This window comes from Siniperca chuatsi, linkage group LG3 (assembly GCF_020085105.1).
Source record: "Siniperca chuatsi isolate FFG_IHB_CAS linkage group LG3, ASM2008510v1, whole genome shotgun sequence".
Taxonomy (NCBI): Eukaryota; Metazoa; Chordata; class Actinopteri; order Centrarchiformes; family Sinipercidae; genus Siniperca; species Siniperca chuatsi.
In genome coordinates this window covers 6,067,952-6,093,782 of record NC_058044.1, presented here as the reverse complement: position 1 = coordinate 6,093,782, position 25,831 = coordinate 6,067,952, and the positions used below count along the sequence as shown (strand labels likewise).

At 38.8% G+C, this 25,831-nt stretch overlaps 2 protein-coding genes across 10 annotated transcripts; one reads left to right on the top strand and one right to left on the bottom strand.

The window, feature by feature from the left end:
* Positions 1 to 323: 323 nt before the first annotated feature.
* On the top strand, positions 324 to 20,668 carry LOC122871662 (SUN domain-containing protein 2-like). 6 transcript variants are annotated; one of them, XM_044187062.1, is made up of 18 exons: positions 324 to 654; positions 9,002 to 9,110; positions 9,337 to 9,440; positions 9,917 to 10,306; positions 10,392 to 10,451; positions 10,712 to 10,783; positions 11,478 to 11,626; positions 12,925 to 12,975; positions 13,186 to 13,245; positions 14,388 to 14,438; positions 14,649 to 14,708; positions 15,458 to 15,652; positions 15,809 to 15,946; positions 16,186 to 16,303; positions 16,630 to 16,745; positions 17,062 to 17,235; positions 17,846 to 17,935; positions 18,163 to 20,668. In XM_044187062.1, the coding sequence occupies exons 2-18, from the start codon at positions 9,004 to 9,006 to the stop codon at positions 18,277 to 18,279; spliced, it is 2,052 nt and encodes a 683-aa protein (XP_044042997.1). In that variant the 5' UTR covers positions 324 to 654; positions 9,002 to 9,003; the 3' UTR covers positions 18,280 to 20,668. The 6 variants fall into 6 exon arrangements, with proteins under 6 accessions (XP_044042997.1, XP_044042998.1, XP_044042982.1 ...); XM_044187063.1 differs by having other exon boundaries at positions 325 to 654; positions 9,337 to 9,452; positions 16,207 to 16,303; XM_044187047.1 differs by having other exon boundaries at positions 325 to 654; positions 9,337 to 9,452.
* On the bottom strand, positions 19,335 to 25,125 carry LOC122871711 (somatostatin-like receptor F_48D10.1). 4 transcript variants are annotated; one of them, XM_044187066.1, is made up of 2 exons: positions 24,668 to 25,125; positions 19,335 to 22,047 (listed from the first exon to the last, which is right to left on the bottom strand). In XM_044187066.1, the coding sequence occupies exon 2, from the start codon at positions 21,995 to 21,997 to the stop codon at positions 21,146 to 21,148; it is 852 nt and encodes a 283-aa protein (XP_044043001.1). In that variant the 5' UTR covers positions 21,998 to 22,047; positions 24,668 to 25,125; the 3' UTR covers positions 19,335 to 21,145. The 4 variants fall into 4 exon arrangements, with proteins under 4 accessions (XP_044043001.1, XP_044043003.1, XP_044043004.1 ...); XM_044187068.1 differs by lacking the exon at positions 24,668 to 25,125 and adding an exon at positions 23,919 to 23,935; XM_044187069.1 differs by lacking the exon at positions 24,668 to 25,125 and having other exon boundaries at positions 19,335 to 21,438; positions 21,584 to 23,841.
* Between the last annotated feature and the right edge of the window lie 706 nt (positions 25,126 to 25,831).

Below are 25,831 nucleotides of genomic sequence, written 5' to 3'. Positions count from 1 at the left end.
TCTCTGTTACGCACGGTTTCCTGGTGAAAATGTCTTTTTTACACTCTAATAAATAATATTTTACAATTTAAACAAGAAGACTATGCACCACTCAGCTACGTGAGAGGTCATTATATTTCGTTTATTTGTCATAATAATAAAATAGTATTATTATTATTATTATAACAATAATAATAATAACAATCATACACACAAAAAGTGAAATAGTTATACATCAAATAGAATAAAAATAATAAAAACATTTGTCCAACTGGCTCGGAATCGTGATGCAGAACTTTATTTTGTAAGTCATAACCGTAGGTCTTTGACTTTATTCTGGCTAGCTTGACTCTGACTGCTACTGTCAACATTACCAGCGGCGAAACCTCCAAACTGTCACAGCAAGCGTCTGTCTCGCTGCCTCAGCCCACAGAGCCATCCATTTCCATACTTTAACGTTACTTATTGAAATCCACAAGTAATTAAGTTTCTGTCTTGGGACTTTTGTCAGCGCTGAAGATGTTTGTGGAGATGCTTCTTTAAGCGGAGCTTGGTGGTCGTGAGGGCTGGAGAGAGGCTTATCGTTTCCTGACAGAGAGTTTGACAGTTAACCGCTTGGCTGTTGGTTGGCGTGGTGTTTTTGTTCAACAGCGACAGACCTCACAACATAACGAGGTAAGTTAAGGACACAGAGTAAAACAGTAGCCCAACAAATGTCTGATGTTGTACTCGCTTGGTAACTTTTGCTGCTAAAACAATTAGTTTTCGTGTCTCGGTGTGCATGTGTGCTGCTTCGGGATGCTTTTGTCCGTTGATTAGCGTTACGTTACTGATGCGGTGATGGACTAGTTTGTGTACTTTGCGTTAGCGTTAGCTGATAACATAAGCTAGTTACATTTCACAATTAGCTAGCTTATATTTAAAACACTGTGCTACAGAGTATATTAAATTTGTGGGCTGCTAAAAAAAAATATATGTTAAATTGCTTCAACTAGCAATTCATGTAACGTTAGGCATTAACTGTAGGTAAATTTTTTTGTATATTTTCAAAGCTGGGTTAGCCAAGTTAACGGCTGCTTTAAACTAATTTTACTAGCGTTAAAATAACCTAAGTAAGGATTATTAGCTAACAGTTGTGTTACACTTACCCGAGAACTGTACTTCAAGGTTTAAGGTACATTTATTAGTCATTCTGCAACACAGGGCTGCACAATGAAAGGTGGAGTTCCCCTTCAAGCTACACACAGAACATAAATACAAATATTTAAAATTAGAATAGAATAAAAACAATATACACAGTTACTTACTTAAGTACAATACGTCTGAGGTACTTTATTTGAGTATTTCCATTTTATATAACTTTATACCTACATTTATTTTGACAGCTTTGGTTATCTAGCTACTAGTTACTTTGTAGAGTCAGATTATTAATACAAAATATAATCAATACATTATGATGTATTCTTATGGATTAAGCCACCTGGCAGTAGTTTATATACAGTATTTAAAATTAGCCCCACCTTTACCAGCTGCAACACAATATAATATGTATTATTCTGAAATGGGCCATTCTGCATAATGAGTACTTTTGGTACTTTAAGTATATTTTAATGCTAATACTTTTGCTACTTTTACTTATGTAAAAGACCTGAGTACTTCTTCCACCACTGCTACCTGAACAGTAATTTAAGTATTTATTGTAAAAATACAGGTATAAAGTACCTTGATATTCCTACTGGGAATGGTACTCAATATGTTTAGTATATATGTATAATAGTTTTTTTTAGCTAATATCTCTCCAGTGCAGTATTTTTACTCCATGAACCTTGGTATGTCTGTCAAAAGCAAAACAAGACCATGTTGTGTCATTAGTATGCTCTAGTTACATATGATGCAACTGCCATGTGACCAACAAGGATGTATTTGTGTAATTTCTTAATTGCTGTAACTTCTGAAAGTAGGATAAAATAAACAAAAGACTATTCTCTCTCTATTTTAGCTATGTGGGTCAGGGGATCCCAAAGAGCACCCAGGGACCACCAGGGGTCTTTCAGGGGCTTAAGGGGGTGTCTTGAAATGAGAGGTGTAACTTAACTAAACTGATGATGAGGTTGAGTGTTTTGTTTCAAACTTTAAGGCCTCCCATTTTCAGTACAGCAAGTTTGTTAATATTCAACAGCAAAAGTTAATTTGGGACTGTGCTTTAAATCTTACCAGATGCATCTGATTGGTCTTTGGAGTTAGTGGCCTGAATATTTTTATTTATTTATGTCATTTCTTTGTAACGGACCATATACAATATTAAACATAAATGTTACCATTTGTACCAGAATGAGCTTAAAATAAATTTTCATTTGCAGTCCCTCGGCAGGTCTGAACTTGTTAACTTTGATGTGCTTCATTTTCTGTTTATTTCAAGGTAGGGCATTTTTGTTAATGCAGCAGCAATGCTCATTGTTTTCACTTGAACCATATTGTGCTTACATCATGAAATTGAGCTATTGAAAATGCAGGAGTTATTGTAATCAAGTTATTACAGAGATATACTGATATTCTGTTATGTTGTCTCATTTAAAGATTAAAAAGTAAATATTAGTTAGAAATTCTCAAAAAAAGGAGATCTGAAAGAAATTAGGAGTTTTATCATACTCTATACTTAAGTTGTGATGGGTAAAAAAAAGTTATCATCTTGTCATCATGTAAGCAGATACTGGTCCAGAATATTTAAAAAAATCCTTCTCTGATTATTACTATGTTATACATATTTATTTGAACTCATTTATAGTACTAAAACAAGGATACTGCAGTAACAAATGATTAAAAATTAATAAAATAAAAACTGTAAGAGATACAAAAACAACAGTTAGGAGAAGGCTGTGAGTTTTGAGGAGGGATAGAGGGCATTTTGCCTGCCTGAGATTCTCATGCAGGGATCCTCAGACAGCTGAAGGGCCCGGACAACCAAGGCTCCGCAGCTGTGGAACTTCTTTCCAGAGGATCTCAGGCTCGTCCGTACTCCTAGCCCTACTGTAAGCCCTACTGTAACTCAGCATATGCAGCATGGACGAGAGACAGAGAGAATGCAATGTAAGCATCTGGTTCACATTGATATAAACAGACCTTATTAAGTAGCTGCTTAGCTAAATGGCTGTTGCTTGTGTTTCCCCCTTCTACTTTACAAAGAGCTGGGGGTAATTTGTCTAAAGCCAGTGCACACAGATGACTCATCTGCTCTGTATGCCTGAGTCATATTTCACTGGCGCTGTCCTAAAGTTAGCCACAGTATTCAACCGTTTGCCAGTCCGTTTTGGATTGATGAGGAGTAATTCTCTGCATTCCTTTCTGTGCCCGCTCCTTCCCACTGTATTTACTTTATTTCTTTCCTCGGCCTTTCATTTCTGTGCTTTTTCTCTCCCTTTTTTCTGCATTTTTCAAACTCATTGACAAAACTCTAACTCCCTTGCTGGCCTTTAAACCCACAAGAGTGTTTTTTACACATTTTCCCCTCTGTGAATTCAAACTAAAATGTGTCACACACATTCCCCTGTTTCATGTTTTCTCCCCTTTGTCATTGTATCCCTTTGTCCACCATTCATCCTGTCATCTTTGTTGTGCTGCCCATCTTTCTCTCCACCCTCTCAGTGCCTTTGTCCCAATCTGCTCTAGCTATTTTTCTGTTTTTTCTCTCATTACCTCTCTGCTCTTGTCATTTTTTTCTTCTTTGTCTGTACCCTGCCAGTGTCAGTGGTCAGGATACTGGACCAGTCATAGTGCCCCGCCCTGCCCAGCCCTGAGCAAACACCACCACTGCATCCCGATCTCTGCTCCCTCAGATTTAGATCCAGTGTAGATGCCTGGTTGTGGCTTATTGGGCTCACACATGCTCGTACATGTGTGTTTGTATGTGTGTATTAGGTGTTTTGGCCAGTTTTGCATTTACACTGTTGTTGTCACTGGAGTGGATCCAACCTGCATTAAACAGTACTCATACACCCAGAAGACTTTCACTTTCATTTGTTTATACATGAATTAATTACCCATAAATCCTGTAGGGGAATGTGAGATAGCAAAGGGATGACTGTGGCAGCTCACTGGTGTTCAGGAGACAGTTTCACTCTCAAGTTTTGCTTCTAATTCACTTCCTGTGGGCAGAGCACTGACAATACCTGGCACACAGTTTCATGTAGACAAATTTATCTTAAGTTACTGCCAGATGTGATGTGCTTGCTGTCCTTCACGATTAAGGCTTGTTAATCCTTGCAAGAGAATCACTGTAAGTGTAGCTGTAATGTCACATGATTTAAATGCAGTTTTAGCAGCTTGTGCTCCTTACTGATGAACAGCACCTTTTGTGTCTTTCTGCACTTGATTCCCCCAGGAACTGAAACAGATTTCCCTCTGTCTATCAGGGAATGTCCCTGTCCCACTGACATTTGCCTATTCATGACTTTACAGACCACTAACATGGACATGGAGGGATCATACCTCAACGGTCACATAGAGTAGTGTAATGCAAGAGTGACCAAGGTAGCATGCTTTCTTTACAGCCCTTCAGTGGAAGAACAAGGCTCAAAGGCTCTTGAAATCTTAAAATGTCTTGCAACCCACTCCAGAACAACGTATGAATGGACAATTGTAGAATGTAATTTAGTTCATCAAAGGGATAGGATGATTAGCCAGAAACAAAGAGGACACAGCTACAGAAGAATGTAGGATGACATCAAACATTTCTGCCGTATTTTAGTGGGAAAATGTGTCAAGGATGAGGATGTGAAATGAGAGAAAGAAGAAGGGGACAAAGAAAAAGAGGAGAAATAGCTTTGTGCAGGGGTGTCCTCTGCTTTAATAAGGAGGGGGTTGGTATGTTCAGCAGGGGAAAAGTGCTGAGCTAGGCTGCTCTGAGATGCCACTTAAAGTGGAAGGAGGATTTGAGGGAATTATCGTACAAACTGCTCCTTTCTCTACACTCTTAGCTAAAGCTTTTTGACATGCTATGAAGAAAGAAATGCTAATTGTGTGAAAGAGAGGCATTTGTTTGCTCTCTACAGATACAGGCTGTTGCTGTGGAGTCAAAATATTTGTGTCCCTTGTTGCTGTTTGTTTGTTTTGTGTTTATGATGGGATCTGCAAAGTAGTTTTAAAGCATGTAATTTAAAAAAAAAACACATTTTGTTCTCAGTTTTTTAAAATAGACTAATATCTCACCCTCCACAGATCAGTAGCCACATCCTCTTTTTTTAATCCTTGTTTAATCTAACACACTAAGGCAAATTAAAGAGTTGAATTTGTTGTCAGTGACCTCTTTAATATTGGCTGCTGGTAATGTCTGTGATAAAGGAATTTCTGATAATTCTGCCATTGCCCTTGTTGAAAGATGTCAGGTTACGAGCATCAGAGGCTAATATGCAAAATGAAAATGCAAGAACTAATTTAGGCTACATAAACAGCCTGATAGTTTTATAGACACGAGAGAGAGATACACACATTTACAGCTGAGAAATGTCTGCTACTTCATGCTGTTATCGCTGTTCCAATGCAGCGTTTTTGTTCTTTAAAGTTTAACTGATAAACAGTTAAAATGAGACCTCACTTATGGATTGTTTGCAGCTGCTGCAGAAAAATTAGTTCCAGTATGACGGTGTGCTGTTCTTATTTACAGTAAACAGAGAATGCCTGTCTGCTGGCAGTGGAAACCACACCATAACTACTGTTAGGCCGGTTGTTCTCAAACCTTTTCTATCACGCCACCCTTCAGAAGCCGAAAAAAGTTCAGGTCCCCCACCCCAACAAAAGTGGATTTCATTTTTATCAATCACTAACAATTCTGGCGATTGAAGTAAACAAAACATTCAGGTCAGCAAGATAGCCTTGCTAGCATCAGAGCACATTTGTTTACGTCACGACGTGAATCATATTCAAGCAACTTTAGGTCCGCTTAGCATCCACGCCGCCCACTTGAGAACCACTGCGTTAGGCGTAATCATGTGTGATGTTGCTACTATTGCCTGTTTACAACATCGACACAATTTGGTGATGTTCTGACCTCTTTACTCTTTTCAGTCTGTCAGCCCAAATTTTTATGTGAGACTGAGAATCTTCCTCATTTACTCTGTTCAACAGTTGCATGCACAGAAACAGTGGAGGATGATAAAATTGAAGAAAAAGATGTGGATAATCAATGTAGTAATGTTGAGCATGTGTACTGAGAATGGCTTTAGTGGAAAAACACTAAACACCAAGTTGTGCATAAGTGTAATAGTCTCCACTGATCAAGATGATCAAATTTAGCTAAATTAAGCGTTAACGCCCTTTTGTGGGGTGGATGTTTCTGTGTGCGTGTGTGCTGACTTCCTGTGTCTATCTGTCTGGTACAAACAGCCACAGCTTCCCTTTCTGTCATCTTCTGCCGCTTTTTTTAGTAGCATTAGTTAGCTACTGCTCTGCTGCAGTCCTGTCCCCGGCTAATGATATCAGAAGGCTAATTCAAACCGTAACCAGGCTAGTTCAACTGAGACCACAAGTCTCTTTTAAAGGAGAGGAGGCACAGTAGGAGGCAGGATATACTTTAAAGTTACAAGACTGGATTACAAAGCAGATTCTAAAGGTTAGTTGATTTTTTTGATGTTGTGAAGTCAAATAAATGGAGACTAGCAGAAGTGGTTGTCACAGAGCTGAATAATGCCCGGTGGAGTGGATAGACTAACATTTATAACTTTTAAAGTCAGATTACTTTCTAATTTCTCAATTTTAATGGCCAGTTTGTCTCGCAACTTATGTTGCATAAATGCAGCTGAAGTCAGCCAGAAAATCCAAGATGATGTCTTCGTGATGATGAGTTTTTGTGTGTTCTCTGATGTCACAATGTCATAATATGCACCATACCAAGCCACCAAACTAGGATGTGATTCAAGCTACTGTGTGGACATATTCAGATGAATGACATTCAGCAGGAAAGACAGTTGATTCTCTTCTTATAGCACTCTTGAAATAGTAATATACTGTAAACATGAAATAGTTAAAAGCAGATATTCCAACCTGTTATGATGTGTTGGGGTTTTTTTCTATAATAAGAATACATTTAATTACCTGTTGTCTTTAGGCTGACAGCTGCTGCATTTTTGTGGGGAAAGAATGGGTATACATATTGGCAGTGATATACAAGAGGCCACTCTTTACTGTATTTGTAGGTACAACAAAGCTTAGCAGGCTTTTTAAGAATTATATGTGCAACTATAAGGAAAATACGTCTTACAGCAATAATACCAAAAGAGCAATATCTTTCATATTTGATAGTTGTTTTGGAAATGCTGATGTAATAGGTTAATAAATCTTTGGTTTTTCTATTTTCTTCAAATTTAAGGAAACTTTGCTTGCCACAGGAGTCGGCACAGCAAGCAGTAAAGCTTGTGAGCTGTGGTTTATGCTAATCATTTGCAGGATAAGAACACACTAACCAATCAGCTTGCTCCCTTTAAGATGCCTGTTACATAATGATTGTGATGGCAGCATTTCTGAAAGTTAACCTGGCAGATACTTTCTAACAAACATGACCACTTTGTAGTGCAGCTGAATTCAGGTCTCTGCTCTCGACATCAACATCAGCCGCTGTTAAACTGTAATACTTTTTGTCAAGATTTTTCTTTTAAGTATGGTGGGTCAGTTAAGGTATGCTGCATTTGTGTGTGGGTTTTTTTTCACTCTGCAGTATTGTTTTGTATGATATGTACTCTGAATGTGTCTAACAGTTTGTTAAGCTTGTGTGTTCAAATGCATTTGTTTTTGTGTTTTGCTGTTTTATTTATGCTCTGTGAGTCCCAGTGAGTGTTTGAGCAGCAGGATGACCCCTGTAGATTAGTTGGATTACAGAATGCCTAGATTAACCAAGAGAGCACCTGTCAGAGACTTTCTGCTAGTATTACTACTACCACTACTACATCAACTGCTACTGTACCACTACTATTTCTACTACTGTATCTTGTACTCTACTGGTAACCACTTTTAACTACTGCTACTATTACCACTGCTACTTAAACTAATATATGACTATTATAACTGCTGGTGTGAGTGTTAAATGTTGGAACTGTTATAACTACCACAACATTAAGTAGTACTGTAACCACTACTGCTATTACTGCAGCAGCTACTGTTTCTACAATTTCTGTTGCTGCTACTACTTCAGCACACTGTATTATAGTGGAGGCATGCCGCCTCGTCAGAAACAAACAGCAAACGGGGGGGACTTGTAACTTTTATGACAGGCATATTTATATTTTTAAGTACGTGGGTATGTTTGTGGATGTGTATTGATCATTATTATGCTTAACTTTAAGCCTTAATATAATTTAAACAGGTGAGTTATAAAAAAACTCACCCCCCTCACAGTTGTTATGAAGGGGGAAGTAAGCTATATAGACAAAACATGTTTATTTCTGCTGTAAAGTTGGGCATTTTAACATGGGGCTCTATGGGGATTAACCCGCTTTTGGAGCCAGCCTCAAGTGACCATTTGAGGAATTGCAGTTTTTGGCTTCATTTTTCAGCCCCGGAAGTTGCCGTTTGAAGCTAACAGATGAAGCTACTGGGACTGCTAGAGAAATCTGTTTAAACCACTTACAGCATGGGCCTGAATCTGAATTTTCTAAGTACAGTTGGGTTAAATAAAATAAATTTTAAAAATGGACTGAAAATAAATCAGTATTTAGCTAACTTCAGTTAGCAGTTGTGTGGAGTTATTTTTAAGGAAAGACTGATTCTGTGTGATACATTTTGTTAGTAATTGAGGAAAAAGATATTTTGCTCCATATGTTTTTAATGTTATAAACATGAATACACAATTCAAAACACAATGCTGTAGACATTGCCTGTAGACTTCACTCCATAATTATTTAAATCACAATGTGTATATGGCACTGTACTGACCACCTCCTGCCAGCATGCACTGGTCAGAGGCATTAAGCAATTTATGAGCTATTTAAAATATTGATAAATCATGTCTCGTTATTTTTGTCTCCGTGTCTTTCAGTCATGTCTCGTAGGAGTTCTCGCCTGGTGTCCGGTGGCTACTATAATTCAGATGAAGAATCTGATTCAAGTAGCGTAACAAACATATCCTACCGTGAAAACCCTGTCAAGTACGTAACTCTTACACTGTGTGTGTGTGTGTGTGTGTGTGTGTGTGTGTGTGTGTGTGTGTGTGTGTGTGTGTGTGTGTGTGTGTGTGTGTGCGCGCGCGTGTGTTGGAATTCTAGTCAGCAGCTCTCCTTTGCAAACTGTAATGTTAAGCAATCTTTGTCCTTTGTCCTATACCACCTCCCCCTTTTGTGTGTGTGTGCATGTTGTCTTGTTTATTATCATCAGGGTTTTCAAGAAGAAGGCAGGGACCCGCAAGGCCGGCCCCCGTACCCCCAGTAGAGCCAATAGCAATGCTAGTTCTGGCAGCCCCGAGCCACCCATCACTGCAGGCCAGTATGATGGTAAAAACAATACAACATCCTATCAGTGCAAGAGTAATGATAACCATATCCTGTCAATACAAAAGTAATAATAATAGCAGGAATGAAACAGGGTTTCCTGCATTCAAACAGGGAGACATTTCAAATCAGTGATGAAACAATTGGTTGATTAATTGCTTAGTTGATTAATCAACAAATATTTTGAGAGAAAAAATGCTAAACATTCACTGGTTCCAGCATCTCAAATCTGAGGATTTGCTGCTTTTTACTGTATTCAACTAAAGAGGGATTTTCTTTGAATCATTTTTAGAGGCCTGAAGAGGTAAAATTGTAGAAAAAAAAAGCTATGGTTAGAGGGAAATCTGGAAAAAAAAAACATGAAATCAATTCTTGCTACAAGAAAACAAATTATTAATTATTATATAATTATTCACAGCGGACTGCTCTCTATTTTTGTCTCTCCTCATCTCCCTTCTGCTTCTCAGGCCTGAGTCCTTCTCCCTCGAGCAGTCAGACACAGCCAACCATGAGGACTGTACCCTACATTCCCACCATGGCCACCCCTCGGCCGGCCCTGACCCCATCATCAGCCCGGAGTCAAACGCCCTCACGCTGCCCCTCAGTACCTCCAGAAAAGAGCCCCTACGCTGGGCTCTGCAGCTCCAGCAGACCAGGATTACACCTAAGACCCAACCACAAGGAGCCGAGTCAGAGCGCTGTGGACAGCTCAGGGTACTCGTCCTCTGAAGGCAATCACAGGAAGCCCACAGCTGCCGGCGCCACCACTGGCAGCACCAGTAGGATCTGCAGTGACAGTAGCGCTCCCAGTACTGGATTTAGAAGCAGAATCAGCAGTGCCTTCTTTAGTCTGATGGGTGAGTATGGAGTGTGTCTTTGTTTGTATGTGTGTGTCTGTGTACTACTATGTAATAATCTCATTGTTTCCTTTGTTTTGTTTAGACTCAATCTCATTGATGGCCATCACAGTACAGTCAAAAATAATGCATCTGACAGCTTTAGGTATGGTGTTGGTGTACATGTTTGTCTTTATATATATTTGCACACACTATGTATGTACACACTTGTTCTTGTGTTTCTACTTGTTCTTGTGTTTCTAGCTTTGTTAAGTGGATTTGTACAGTATGTGTCCACATTTCCACGTGTACATATATATACTGCTTTCACATGCCTGTAGGTTTGTGTTTTCACAATCGATGCATGTGATTTGCCTCCAGCTTATCAAAATCCCTGCAAATCAACTTTTCTTTTCGTGCCTGCAGCTAATACTTCGTTCAGCAGTCACATGAAGAAGGCTTGTGGTCTGTTTCTCCTCCTCCTCCTCATACTTCTATGTAAGTGACATACACATTTAACAGAAGTTTGCATGTCATCTGGCAAATTTTTCAATCAAAACTTGGAGATACCTCATCTTCCCCTGGGATACCTGGAGTGTTTAGTTATGCTTTGCCTTAATTCTTGTTTCCCATGTTTCCTTGTCTGCAAGAGACAATTTAAAGGAAATATAACTTTAGTATTTTATGATCACTTTGGAGAACTTACTGACCAGACTATGTTTGATGTGACTCAAAGTTGCTGAAAGAAAATCAAAGATTTCTCAAGCTTTGATGATTGCTCTCTACTTTTGTTTAGATTTGTGTATATTTTTAAAAAGTAGCACATGCCTTTTTGTAGCATGATAATTAAAATCCTACCAGACCTACTTTCCTGAAGACATCTTAGTCTTAGTTTAGTGGTACTGGGGGTTTCCCCCAGGAAATTAGTTAGCAGAGGTGGTAGGGTCTGCCCCAGAATGTGTGTGTTTGACTTGCACAGCAGCACTGCTTGATCTCCTCTGCTTGTGTGATGAGTTTTTCCTCACACATCCCCAACTCAGTCTGACTAAATGAGTCACAATAAATGTCAGTCATTACAAGTTTCACATGTGAGGGCCTCCAATCTTGGAAGCCACATGGAGTCAGGTGATGTTTACTACTTTTTACTTTCTAAGTGCTGTTCTTAAGGCAACATTCCTCCTGTTTTCTCCAGGTATTTGGTTCTTCCTTCCCTTGTTGGCCTCTCTCATCTCCCGCATGACGGTCACAAAAACCCCGTCACAGACAAAACCCAAGAGTCAACCTGTTATCCATGGCACTCCTTCTCCTCAACTCAACACAATGCATCCTACACCTGTAGTGGTAGGGTAGATCATCTCCATCTCACTGGTTTTGTGTGTGTGTGTGTGTGTGTGTGTGTGTGTGTGTGTGTGTGTGTGTGTGTGTGTGTGTGTGTGTGTGTGTGTGTGTGTCTGTGTGTGTTAGCTACTGAGGAATTCAGATCCTCAAACGTGTAATGTGTCAATTTCTTCATTTACGTTTTGCAAGCCTGTACATGAACAATGTATTCTTTATTTCCTAGTCCATATTTGGCAATTTAATAGGAGGACATTAACAAAGAAAAAGGCCAATATAATATTTTATGCAGGAATGTTATCTTACAAGAAAATTATGCTAGACTAACGTTACACGATGTAAAATCATGTTAGGGAGTTGCAAAATTTAGTAGAGTTACTGTGGACTACCTACTATAATTATAACATAAGCACACAAGGCAACTTATACTCATTGGTGGGCATGTACTGCCGACAATGGCACCAGATGTCGGAGGGACGGGAGGATGAAGGCCGGGGCGGGAGATAGTCGGTCCGGTTGGGAGGATGAAGGCAACTACCCGGTGTAAAATGTTCACTGCAGAGGTGGTTGTTGGTAGCGATCCTCAGCTCTCCATCATGGTGGCTCCTCACCAAATCAAATAATCTGTTCTTGATCTCATCATTCTTTGGAAATTTAAATAATGAGATTGAGCTGTTTTGTAAATTCTCATATCCAGGGAATATGCATTTGCCGGACGAAGGCATAGCTAGCTATCAACCTGTAGGCTGTAGTCACTAACGTCAATGACAGTAACTCTCAGTTGAGCGGGCGAACCACTAATGCTAATGCGCTCTAGTTATTATAGTGTTAGACCAGGGGCCCTGCTCAGTGGCTCCAGTGCGTCATCGAGCCATGATTTCAGGCCCGCCCAAAAACCCCTGAACACAAAAATGGTGAAAAACTGTTTAACAGTCTAAGTCCACAATTCAGTACTACATAGTTCACAGTCTTTGTAACGTGTTTTCAGCAATACATTTCTCTACAAATCTCTGAATTTCCTTTACACGGATTTTAAAAGCTGACAAACACATGAGGAACTGATTAATGTAGTTGTTATGAAGCCTACTTACCATATATAATGTAAGCATAATGACAGACTTACCATATATACTGTAAGCATAATGATAGAATATAAAAGGAAGACTACAGTAAAGCACAAAATCATAAATAACAATGTTGGAGTTCCTTATGACAAACACCTATTTATTTGTGGGTTGTTGGCATGAACATTTGGGGTCTTTTTTGTTACCTCAATGTATTAAGAGTAATTTTTTTCCCTCTAGGATCCAGCTGTTGTGTCTGCTGCTATAGAAGCAAAGATGCAGCGTCTTATGGTAAGAAACAAATCGTCTGCAAATTATTGACAAATATGAGAAAATACTAAGGTGTGATGTATTAGCTCCGCCAACTTCACTTTGTTTAAACCTGCTCAGTATAACAAAACAAAGACAGTGATGAAAGGAAAGGGCTAAGATAACTTTGAGGCCTCCTATTTAAATCTAAGTTAATGCTTTTGGAGTGTAACCTGTATCTGTTTGTTGTAGGAGGAGCTGCAGCTGAAGCAGTACGAGCTACAGCTGAAGCAGGAACGCCTTCCCTCCCAGGTAAGGGGATCTTGCTCTCTGTTCCTGCCTGTTTCTTTATCTTTCTCTGTTGTTCTCTGTGTCTTCTGCCATTCCTTCGATTGCTCTCTGTGGTGAAACGTCCTGCTTGGTAAGGCCAGGATGGAAGCCAGACTGGGAGTAATAACAGGTTCAAAACCCAGCTGTGCTAGAGTAACATCTTGTGGTGGTGATGGGGAACTGCAGAGAATTACAGGCAGAGTTTCTGATTTTGTGGATTTGTTATTTTGTGTTGTGTAACTTGCAAGTACTCTGGAAGTGCAAACCTCTGCCAATCCCAAACAATTCTCCAACTTGCTGTTGCAGACATCAAAAGCATCATTCCTGATTTATATGGATTTTGTTATCTTTAAATGTTTGAAATTTGAAACAGTTTTAGTTTTAGGGTAATATGAAAAAAGTATGTGATTTTGGTGGTGATCCTGATATTAAATCTATGAAATCAATGTGTCAAAACCTTCTTGGTCCAAGCTATATCTGTCCATGTATTTTAATAGAAAACCATTCATATGTTTTAGAGTTATTGCTGGAAATGCACTAACATGCCAATTAGCCTCAATGCAGGGATAACTTTGTTTTTCTTCAGGATGAAGAGCTACTCTATTTAGAAACCTGGCTTGAGAGTGTCAGAGAGAGAGTGTGTATGAGAGTGACATCCGTAGTATTTATTTCCTAGTCCAAATTTGACGGCAAAACTGTAAAATTGTGCAAGAACACACAGCAGAATTAATAGAGTATAGGGAACTGGCAACAAACATAATTCAATTAGAAGAGAAGGGACTGTACATCCATTTCCTTCAGAAAAGTGTCAGACTTGTTGGCCACTCCTCAAATGGGGTCTGGGAACCTTCAGCCATCTTTAAAGGATTTTAAATGCTCACAAACACATGAATGTTAATGTATTAATGTAACTGTTATAAGGCCTACTTAGCATACAGTATATATTCTAAACATAATGACACAATATAAAAGGAAGACTACAATAAAGCACAAAATTATAAATGACAATGTTTCTTACATGCAGTTCCTTATGACAAACACCTATTTATTTCGGGTTGTTGGCATGAACATTTGGGGTCTTTTTTGTTACCTCAATGTATTAAGAGTAATTTTTCCCCCTCTAGGATCCAGCTGTTGTGTCTGCTGCTGTAGAAGCAAAGATGCAGCGTCTTATGGTAAGAAACAAATCGTCTGCAAATTATTGACAAATATGAGAAAATACTAAGGTGTGATGTATTAGCTCCGCCAACTTCACTTTGTTTAAACCTGCTCAGTATAACAAAACAAAGACAGTGATGAAAGGAAAGGGCTAAGATAACTTTGAGGCCTCATATGTAAATCTAAGTTCATGTTTTTGGAGTGTAACCTGTATCTGTTTGTTGCAGGAGGAGCTGCAGCTGAAGCAAGATGAGCTACAGCTGAAGCAGGAACGCCTTCTCTCCCAGGTAAGGGGATCTCGCTATCTGTTTCTACCTGTGGTGAAACGTCCTGCCCGGTGAGGCCAGGATGGAAGCCAGACTGGGAGCAACAACAGGGTCGATACCCAGCTGTGCTAGAGTAACATCTAGTGGTGGTGATGGGGAACTGCAGAGAATTACAGGCAGAGTTTCTGCATGATTTTGCGGCTTTCTTATTTTGTATTGTTTATTGTGTTGCTGTTGCAGACATCAAAAGCATCATTTAACTTACCTTTAAACGTTTGAAATTTGAATCTTTTAGGGTAATATGAAAATATTATCTTGATTGTAAAATCTATGAAATCAATGTATGAATAGCTCCTTGGTCCAAGCTATATCTGTCCATTTATTTTAATAGAAAACCATTCATATGTTTTAGAGTACTTGCTGAAAAATGCGCTAACATGCTTATCAGTGTCAATGCAGGGGTAACTTTGTTTTTATTCAGGATGAACATCTACTCTGTTTAGAAACCTGGTTTGAGAGTGTGAGAGAGAGAGAGTGTGTATGAGATTGACATCTGAGCTAGCAAAAGTTCACTTCCCATCAGTTATGTAATGTTTAATTAGACCCATGACGCCTCTAGAAGCCTCAATAGTAACCTCTTACTCCTCAGAGCCTCAAGACTGATTTGAGCCATACTCACTTTCCCTGACACTGCCCAACACCTCACTCATCACTCAGAGTCTCACAATAAGTCCAGTAATGACTGACCCTGTCATATCTTTCTCTCTCAGATGAAGGAGAGACTACAGCTGGACATGCAGGATATGAAAGCCAAGCTTGAGGTTGTGAACTCGGACAGTCGGATGCATCTGGAGCAGGAGCTTGCTGGGTTAGGCATGCAGGTGGTGGATTACCAGACAGAGAGCCACTCTGCTGCTGCCAGCCTCAGCCTCAGGATCCAAGCTTTAGAGGCCCAGAATGCCAAGGTAACAGCGCTGGTAGAGATGTACACAACTGATATACACAAGATTTGTGTAAGGAAAGACAGAGCCATTCATTAATCCTGTGTTTTTGTTGTCTGACCTGACCTGTTTCCTTTAGATTATGTGGCTATAATGTATAATGTACACTGTTTCTTGTAGCTGTCCCAGGAGTGGTCGTCCATCCAGCTGATGCCTCCTCCAGCCCCCTGTCCTGATACCAGTGCCAACCCTGTCCAAAACCATCTCACCCCAGAGCTCCAACAGGCCATGGAGAAGTGGCTCACTGACCGCATCAAGGTGGCTGGAGAGATAGATACTATAGATAATTTCCAAGACCACTTACCAACTCTAAAACCCATATAAATATAATCACAGTACATTGCAAGGCTTATTTCCTCAATCTTGTGGTGGTATCCATTAGTTTTTGATTAGACTTCTGAAAAATACTGCTTATGATCTGATTTCAATATTAATGTGTGCTTGTCTGTATCTTGCCGTATGTTGATACATATGACTTGGTGCACACATACTTACAGTATGTACTGCATGTGAATCAGGAGCAGGATGCTATCAGGCTTGGTGACAAAGGAAGCTACTCAGACTGTGGACGTCCCATGGCTGACAAAATGGCCGACTTTGCACTGGAGACTCAAGGTCGGGAACATCTCCATGTCACTGACACTTGGTTTTATTTACCAATAATTAATTATCTCTGTAGTCATGCTTGCAAAAAGAGTGCTTTTGCATTTAAAATAATCAAATTTTACCATTTGGATATTTTTATGGCTGGGAAAACAAGTTTAAAAAATCATTTATTTGTCCATAGGTTTGTCTTCCACATTATGATTAACTTTTAATATGTTAATTCAAAATTGTAATAAATTCATCATAGCTTTTGTTTACAGAGGGGAATCGTCTTGTTTCATTGTGGATAAAAGATAATCGATGAAATATTTTTATGAGTCTGTGTGTGTGTGCAGGTGCCAGTGTGATCAGTACCAGGTGTTCAGAGACATATCGTATTCGTTCAGCCTGTGTGACCTTGTTTGGATTCCCTCTGTGGTATCCATCTGAAAGCCCACGCACTGTTATTCAGGTATTATGATGTTCTCTCTGTGTTTTATTTCTAACTTACCTGCTCCATCCTATCTATCACCTCAAATCTGTTTTATTTCCCCTAAACATTTTATCATCCATTAACTTCCACTCTCTTCTATCTTCTGAAGACATAGATCTTTCTGTCTTTTCTGCTGTGATCCCTTTTCCTTCTCTCTCTCTCTCTCTCTCTCTCTCTCTCTCTCTCTCTCTCTCTCTCTCTCTCTCTCTCAGTGTTTCTTAGTAAGAAAACAGTTATACACCGTTTTTACCACTTTGCTGGATACTAACAGCTGTGTCTCTTCCTTCCCTCCCAGGGCTTCCCGGTGCTGCTCCCAGGGAAATGTTGGGCATTTCACGGTGTCCAGGGGACTCTTGTGATCTCTCTGTCTCACCCCATCACGATAACTCATGTGACGCTGGACCACCTGCCGCGCTACAACTCCCCCACCGGCCGCATCGACTCCGCCCCCAAAGACTTTGAAGTCTATGTGAGTGCTCTAAGCCCAGAAATGCAGTATGGCAGCCGACGACTGCTGTTGTTTAAAAAGTGATTTGCTGGATTGAATGTCTTGCATGCTCTCTGCTCTAGAGTATTCTAACAAAACATTATTAGCAAACACAAACATACCTAAACTGCCTTAACCCTGTTTAATTAACAGATGTAATGAAAAGTTAAAATAATATTTTTATTAGATGATAGCAGCTTTAAAAAGTAATATTGTTAACCGTGATGGCTGACGAAGTTTGGATGATTATTACCTCATGATGAACATTTTGGTAAAGCTGTGTCTGTTTTGCACTTGCATTTGTAAAAAGACTTGCAAAACGTAAAAATGGAGCTGCATCTTGCAGTGGTTATTAAAACAAAATTGCATTTGGAGAGGTTTTCAGATAATGCTTTTTGTTTCAATCAAGATTATTCTGCTTGGAAGGTGTAAATCTGTTGGTCACCCTCCATTTTTCTTCATTTTACGAGGCATTTTAAAGCCCTGTCACTCTGTGATTAAACCTAAAAGTCTAAAAGTCACATATAGCGGCTTACCAATTCCAATTCTGAATAGTCGCCGCTCTGACATAGTTGTGATTTCTCTTTCTCAGGGAATGAAAGATGACACAGAAGAAGGAACACTGCTGGGGACATTCACTTATGATGAAAATGGAGAGTCAACACAGACGTTTAAGCTGCCTGTGAGTTGAAATATGACAAATATGAATAGGACTTGACCTAACTACTTCCTGTCCTGTTGAGTGTGAAAATGTCAACAATCTGACAACTTCTGATTTCTTCTCTTTTTTTAAAATCTTTATCTGTCCTGCACTGCCTTCCCCTACTCTCTTACATTTTCTCTTTCCCTTTTTATTCTTCTCTTTCTATTCTTTTCTTTTCTTCTGTGCCCCCACCCCCTCTCATGCAGAACCCCAGTGACGTGGTGTATCGATTTGTGGAGCTGCGTGTCCTCACTAACTGGGGTCATGTGGAATATACGTGTCTTTACCGCTTCCGTGTGCATGGACAGATCGCCTCTACATGAGACACAAGATTCACTGACCACGACGTGCTCATTCCAAAATATCAGAAAGTACATTTGCAATGTACGCTATTTAAAAAAAGTAAAATTCAGTGGTGGTCTGAGGTGCATTCAGGGCCAAATGCTACTGAAAAAGTGTTTAGTGTTGAGTAATGTCACTCCTGTGTGTCAGCTGGTTTTGCTGCATTTTGGATTGCTTAATGTTAAAGTACAGGCAGAAATCATAGGAGGGTTTTTGTGCACAATTTAAGGGGCACACTTGGCTTTGAATAAATGTACAGAATGAAGTGTTTCAAACCAAAAATCTACCTAGTAAAACCATTTCGGAGCATAAAGTTCTGGAAACTTTATGTTCTTGGTCATATGAAAGTGCCACATAATATTTTTTAACTTGTTATTATTAATTATTACTGCTATTTATCAGGTTGTTCCTACTTCACACAATCCTACCCAGGAGCTCCCCAGTAAAATGACATTTCTTTATGTTTTACCGCAGAGCAGCTGCAGTGGACCAGCTGAATGTTAAACACCTTGCTTAATGGTACTCTGACAAGTTAAAGGAAAGACAATGTTTTTAAATTAACTTTACTGACCCAGATTTCCACAGATGGTCCTGGCATTTGAACTAGCAACAACTTGCTTGCAAGCTTGCACCTCAAGGCTTCCTGCCATAACACATAAGTAATCAAGTGACATTAATGAGGTCAAAACAAAACTTATTTCTATCATGCTCTGTCCATTATTTTGGACGCTAAATTTGTTTCAATATTTAATATCTTTACAATACAAAGACCTAGTTTGTGAAGTTCTCAATCAGACTTGTTAGTTTCCTGTTATCTGAAATGGCTGAAACAGCTGTTAACGCCTTTTTTGACAGAACACTCTTCGATTTTTGGGTTTTGCTGACGTCACTTATGGGATGTACCATCCAATGAACAACCAGTAGAAATTAGGCAGCAGTGAATGTTCATCAGTATTGTTTGTTATTGTTACGTTAAATTTGATTTAATATTCCTGCAAAGGGTAAAATATGCAGCTTTGTACCATTCTTTTAGCAAGTTTGAGCTCATCAGTTTTGATTATTATTACCGGTACTTGAATACTTGAAAACTTCTTTTTCTAACCTCTTTGAAAGACGTCATGTTGACTTCATGACATCTGTGTTTAACACATAACACTTATTTTTTGTATGAGCTCCACAGCCAGGAAACAAATGTGTGTATTTATTACTTTCCAACATGCTAGACACGTCCATCAAGTTTATGATTCAATATTTCTGAAATACTACCTGTTCACACAAATATTGTTTGGACTGTGTACATCAGTGTCATTCAATCATTTCCCAGGTATTCTTTGTTTGTTGTACCGTACATTTAGACAGGAGATGGTGGAGAAAATATAGATACTTGTTCTTATTATGAAGTGCACTAGAGGTGAATCCAGGTAAGATTTCTTGCTAATTTCCCCTATTAAACATACTATAATAATATACTAGTCTTAAATGAGATGTAGAAAAAGAGAGGCAAATGAGATAGAGAAGCTATTTTACAAGACATACGTTGGTGAAGATGAACTCATCTTTGTAACCTTTTGTTACCCGCAGTGGTGTGGGGCTGATGTAAAATATTTTGATATAATTTGTGCAGGTTACATGAATTTATAATTTTAGTGTATTGCATTTTTTTTATTTAAATGGATGATACTTGTAGTTAATACAAGGACTTTTGTACAGTTCTGATATATTTAATTTTGCTTAATTCATTAAGTACTTTGATTATGCATAACCATTCATTCATATTTGTAGTGCTTAAGAATCTCTTGAACTTCCTCACGGTAGACGCACTTTTATTTAATATGTTGAATTCAAACTTGATTGGCTTTTGAGATGCAGATGAGGTCAAATGTGTTATTATACACTGTAGACAGTACAATGTATCTTCTATTACCTAAAAGTGGTGAAACATTTGTTTTCATATTTTAAAGCTGTTGAACAGCCTGTACAGGGCTAATGCTTGTATCGTTGTGTATACATGCTCTTTCCTGAACACACAATACAGATAGTGTAATTATCTTAGATTCTTGTTAGTGTAAAGCTGTACTAGCAACAAAGAGAACAATGCTTTAGTTTAATCAGAGTTAATTAGGTTCATCTTCTCCATACACAGCTGAAGATGTATGTTTAATTTTTCTCAATTTAAATAAAAGCCTGAAAGACAACTTGAACAATAAATCCAGACGTTAATTGCCATTGCTGACAATTGTTTTCTCTTTTAATTAATAATATTTATGTGTAAGACATTGCCTGAGGTGTTCTCCAGAGTATTTGACTATCAATGCCTATTTGCAAGCCAAATTAGGATGTTTGATTTATTGAATAAAACATTGTAATATATTTTTGTTGTTGCATTTATTGTTTTATAAAGTCCTACTTTCAACTGTTGCCTATAGACTTTTTGGGAGAAAACATACTTTTTATAGAGCATATTGGCAGGCACTATGACAATATAAAAAAAAAACTCACTACATTTCTAAACAAACAAGTCCATACTTTCTATTATAGTTACATGTTAGCGTTGATCACCAAAATCACTTTGACCATATTTAAGACTCAAAAAAAAGATACACAAAAAACGAATTTCATGTTTGCAATACAATCATTGAAAGAAACAATAACCACCACCAAAACTTTTCAGTTTTAAGTATCACCAGAGGTAATTCTGTAATTTCTTAAAAATATCTAAATAAATTAACAAGAATATAGCATTTTGTTTAATATATGAAATGTTGATTTACTGTCATCCCACCATCCAGGTTATAATCCAACTCTTCCCTTACATGTGGCTCTACATGTCATGAAGGTTGAGCTTCTCTAAACTGTTGCCACTGTTTTTGCCTCAGCAGCTGAGCCGCGGTGGCATCTCATCTTGGGCAGCTGTTTGGTCCGGATGAGATAACTCAGAGGCTGAACAAAACTGCTCATAGAGAGAGCTGCGTAGGATACACAGGTGACGACTGAGAAGGGCTTGAGATGACTGGGACCAAACTGCCTCAGCAGGTACTCGATGACTGGGGGGAGGTAGTGAATGTTGACCAGCACAAACACAGTCAGTACTATCTTGAATGCTCGCTTTTTCACTGGATGGACCTCCTTCCTGCTGGGCCCTGATTGGCGGAGGGACTTGAGAATCAAGATGCTGCAGGTTGATATGATCACTATGGCACTGCTCAGGAGCACCAATATTACATTCCACTTGAACGGTGAGGACAATTTCACCAGATAGCAACAAGCAGCAGTAATGGCACTCACCACCAAGCACAGCAACAGTCGCAGTTTAGGATCCTTGAGCCGGAGGAAGACCAGCGGATGGCAGACGGCCACGTAGCTGTCCAAACCCAAAATGCAGAGCAACATCGGCCCGCCTGCTTGATTCAAACCCCAAGCCAGGAAGTTAGCAGCCTCCATTGTTTGATTGCACAGGAAACGAATGTACTCGATGAGGACTATGAAGCAGAACAGCATGTCGAATAGTGCCAGGTTGAGTGTGAAGATCTCTGAGGTGGAGCAGATACCAGGTTTGCCCAGCAGGAGGTAAATGACCAGAGCGTTGGCTGGCAGCGCCAGTGGTGGCACTGTGACCACAGTGGGCAGGAAGTACCAGACAACATCACCAAGCCTTGTGTTGTTCTGATTGATGGTTCCGTTACCCTTAAAGTTTTCCATCACCGTGGCTGAGTTGAGGTTGAGGTGCTGTCAATATCTGAGTTAATTATCTGTCGAAAGAGAGGATACTTTGACAATGTGCAACTTTTCCCTTTAAAGCTCCACTACTCAATAATTTTATATTGAACCTGCAATAATTTTATTTTGGCCACATGGGGGCAGCACAACAAGTTGAGCATGACATTGATGACATATTAGCACCTCATAAAGATAAATATGGAGAACATGTTAGCACACATGGAGCAACATTAGCATTCATTTGGAGTCGTCACCTGATGAATGGAAATCCAATATTCATTCTCATTTAGCTCTGTTTTACTCTCCACCAAGTCCTGAGGGATATCTGTCTCTTTAGCTGCTAAATGCTCCACTATGTTTACCAGCTTGTCACTAACTTTGTCTGTCTGCCATTTGGTGCTAGGCAGGTAGTGTACAGTGAGTAAACTATAACCGATGCACCTTTAAATAAGAAAAAAAGGAGAGACTGATATATTAGTAAGCTAGTAGTTCCCTGTGATATTATTAAATATATTTAAATATAAGATAGGAACCAGTTATGCTGTTCACCGACAGCTACAGAAAAACGTGTAACTTGAGTTTTCAAACATATTGGAATCTGCATTGTAGTTGTCCACTGGAGTTACATACTTTTAACCTTGTGAGCTGTTCAGTACAACCAATAGGCCTTTTTTACAGCAGGGATTTTGAAACTGTGGGATGGTGTAACTAATAACATTAAGGATGGTTCAGGTCAGTTAATTGTCCCAGTAAGTCATTCCAGTGGCAGTTTCGCAGTGTTGCAGTTTAGCTACTGCATGTTCATGATGATCAAGAGCACAACAGTTGTTGTGTAAGAGGATAGTGATGTTTATTCACTTATCCTGTGCAGATATTTTTGTTTGTGTAAGGATTCAAGCAACCTTCAGGTCAGCTTTGCTCCTCAAACTGTCTCACTGGAGGTGAGGATGCCCCCTTCACATCCAAAAAACTCCACAAACAGCATTCTTTACTTTGCATATTATGTTTATCTTGTGCCAGGTGTTCTTTTGCGCAGTCTGTCTACTTTGTAAACATGATGCAAATCCACTCTATTGCCACGCATTCACATCATTATTGTTATCATAGTTATGGAAAAGTTTCTGCTGTTAAACATGCAGTTATGCAACAGAATGTTTTTATAATCTTTGAGCATTCATATTGAGAAGTCCAGTTTCTCATTTGCTCAGGTTACACAATCTCGTGTAAGCTGCCCAATGAAACCACAGTTTGTGTTGCCTTTTACTGGGTGTCTGCTGTGATAGATGAGAACTCTTTATGATCATCATCAACTTTGAAGTCATTGGCAATTCAACCCACCAACTTCATGCCAACAATCCCACTTCTCTGGCATTGAGGATGCTGCCATCTATCAATATTACTTCTAAACACTCACATTTTCAGTACCCCATATATACATTTTGGGAAGAATCAAGGACCTTTAATAGTCTTTCAAAACACCTTATATTGCTCAAATGTGTTGTAGGTCCTATTGATCACAGCTTCTTTACACAGCAAATTTGAGAAAAAGGCTTCAACTGTTTTTGACTTTTTAAAAAAAGTTTTCATATGACGTATGTTTTGTTGACAGGTTGCATTATACTGTAAATGTGCCTGTAAATTCCATTTTTAATGTATTTGTGCACGTATGTAAAACATCTGAAAGGCGATGAAAAATAGCCCTACACTAAACATTCCTTTCATTCTTGCATGATGCAACAAAGGGAAAAAAACACAACATAAATTATTTTTGTAATCCAAACAAAGTAGCTGTCATACATTTCATTTCTATTAATGAAGTCATTAGTGTATATTTTTAAATGGCATGCTAACCAACAGGAGGTACAGGCATTCAAAAATCAAAAACACATAGTTTTCATCTTACTTGTAGTGCTATTTATCCATGTAGATTGTTTTGGTGTTAGTTGCAGAGTTTTGGAGATATATGCCAAAGAGATGTCTGCATTTTTTGAATATAATGGAACTATATGGCACTCGGCTTGTGGTGCTCAAAGCGCCAAAAAAATCCACAGATTTGTTGTGAGTAGTTTCTTCTAGGAACTATCAGTAGAAAGAAAATAGTTCCTACATAGCACTCCAGGTAAGAGGAAGTATTTTTGACTGTCCCTTTAACCTTTATTTACCAGGAAGTCCCTTGAGATTCTTTTTTTTTTTTCCGAGGGAGACCTGGCCAAGATAGCACACTATTACAAGGTTACAAAAATTTTAAAATAGAGCATGTCAAAAACAGACAAGGGACAACAGATACATAATACAAAATACAGTTTAGGAATAGCAATTGCACTCTTCAGTTACACAGTTTTTTATCAGAGCTTTGAACTCTCCCTGGGAGACAAAATCATTAAGCTGTAGTGTGTTCTGAATGTTATTCCATGAACAGGACGCAAAATAGGAGAAAGCTGCTCTACCAAATTCTGAACAAATCCTGGGTACCTGGTAGAGCAGCAAAAATCATAATAGTCGTTGGTGAGTGATAGGAGATTACACAGATATGAAGGGAGTTTACCCAGTATGGCTTTGTAAATAAAAATATACCAATGCTGCTACTATCTCCTTAGGCAAAAAAAAAAAAAAAAAAAAAAACAGTTCCTTCAACATTTACAATCACTTTACCTTTTAGTATTCTTCATCAGAAGTCCCAGGATTCAGTCAGAAATCAGTGCTGTGTGGATGAACACAGACAACCTCCTGACAGAAACCAGGCTCTTCATGGAGATTTATTCCCTACATTTGAATAACCACAATCAGAACTGACAGATATTATCACAACTACCTCCATGTTGAATGTATTTGTGGATGATGTATGTAAATGCAATAATGTGTGTTTCATGGGTCACTGCAAGTGCACATCAGCCAGCAGGACAGCATCATCTGCGTATAGTGATGCCTCCCTCATATCACCAAATTGGACTCTTTTGGGTCTTAAGCTGTATCTTCACATCCTGTCCATTAGACAATGTGACCTACTGATGGACAACTTTGATTTGACTTATAAAAGAGAAATTCTGCTGAATCTTGGTCTGGCTTCGAGTGCACAGGTACCAAGTAGCTACTAGCAGCAATCCTTAATCACAAACTCAGATTGAAAGCAATAATATATATATTTAATAATTATTGGGACGTTCCTTTTAATGTATTTGCCTGTTACATTCTGTCTATAGCTTACAGTTAAGGTATCGTTATCATCTCCATCTGTAGTGTGGAGAGTTTGTGAAGCTGTTTTCTTGGGTCACAACTAGCTGTCTATGCCATGTAACTTAATCCCATCAGTAAATAATATATTAGAATTCACATCAGGTTGATGACCTCTTAACTGCACGCCAACATCAACTTCAAAAACACAACACTGGAACTGTGTCATCTTTACTGTTATTTGAACATGCAAAAGTTACATATTGCTGCTTTAGACTTCATATTTACCATTTTTCCTGCTCTTATCATGTTCTTACATAACTGATAACATGGCCTGACATAACTGTCTTATGGTATGTGTGTAAACCTGTGCACATTCTTGAGTCATCTAGTGCAACCACATTTACATCTAAATTAAAGGGGTTCTCAATGATTTTGTATTGCACTTACATAAAGTTGAGTGACTTGGGTGAGACAGATTTAAATGGTCATAATCGAAAAACCAGCAGCCGAGATATCCTGACTTTTAATGCCTAGTATTAGTTAGAAAATACTGGATCCTACATTTCTCATATTCCAACTTGATAGCATCCTTCCTCCTTCTAGACTGTATGCCTAGCAAATGACTTTCAGACTCCACACCCT

Coding starts and splice junctions, on each gene's coding strand:
- LOC122871711 (XM_044187066.1), bottom strand. CDS start 21,997: ATGGAAAACTTTAAGGGTAACGGAACCATCAATCAGAACAACACAAGG.
- LOC122871662 (XM_044187047.1), top strand. CDS start 9,004: ATGTCTCGTAGGAGTTCTCGCCTGGTGTCCGGTGGCTACTATAATTCA. Junction 17,236..17,845: donor CCAAAGACTTTGAAGTCTAT/GTGAGTGCTCTA, acceptor TCTCTTTCTCAG/GGAATGAAAGATGACACAGA. Junction 17,936..18,162: donor CACAGACGTTTAAGCTGCCT/GTGAGTTGAAAT, acceptor CCTCTCATGCAG/AACCCCAGTGACGTGGTGTA.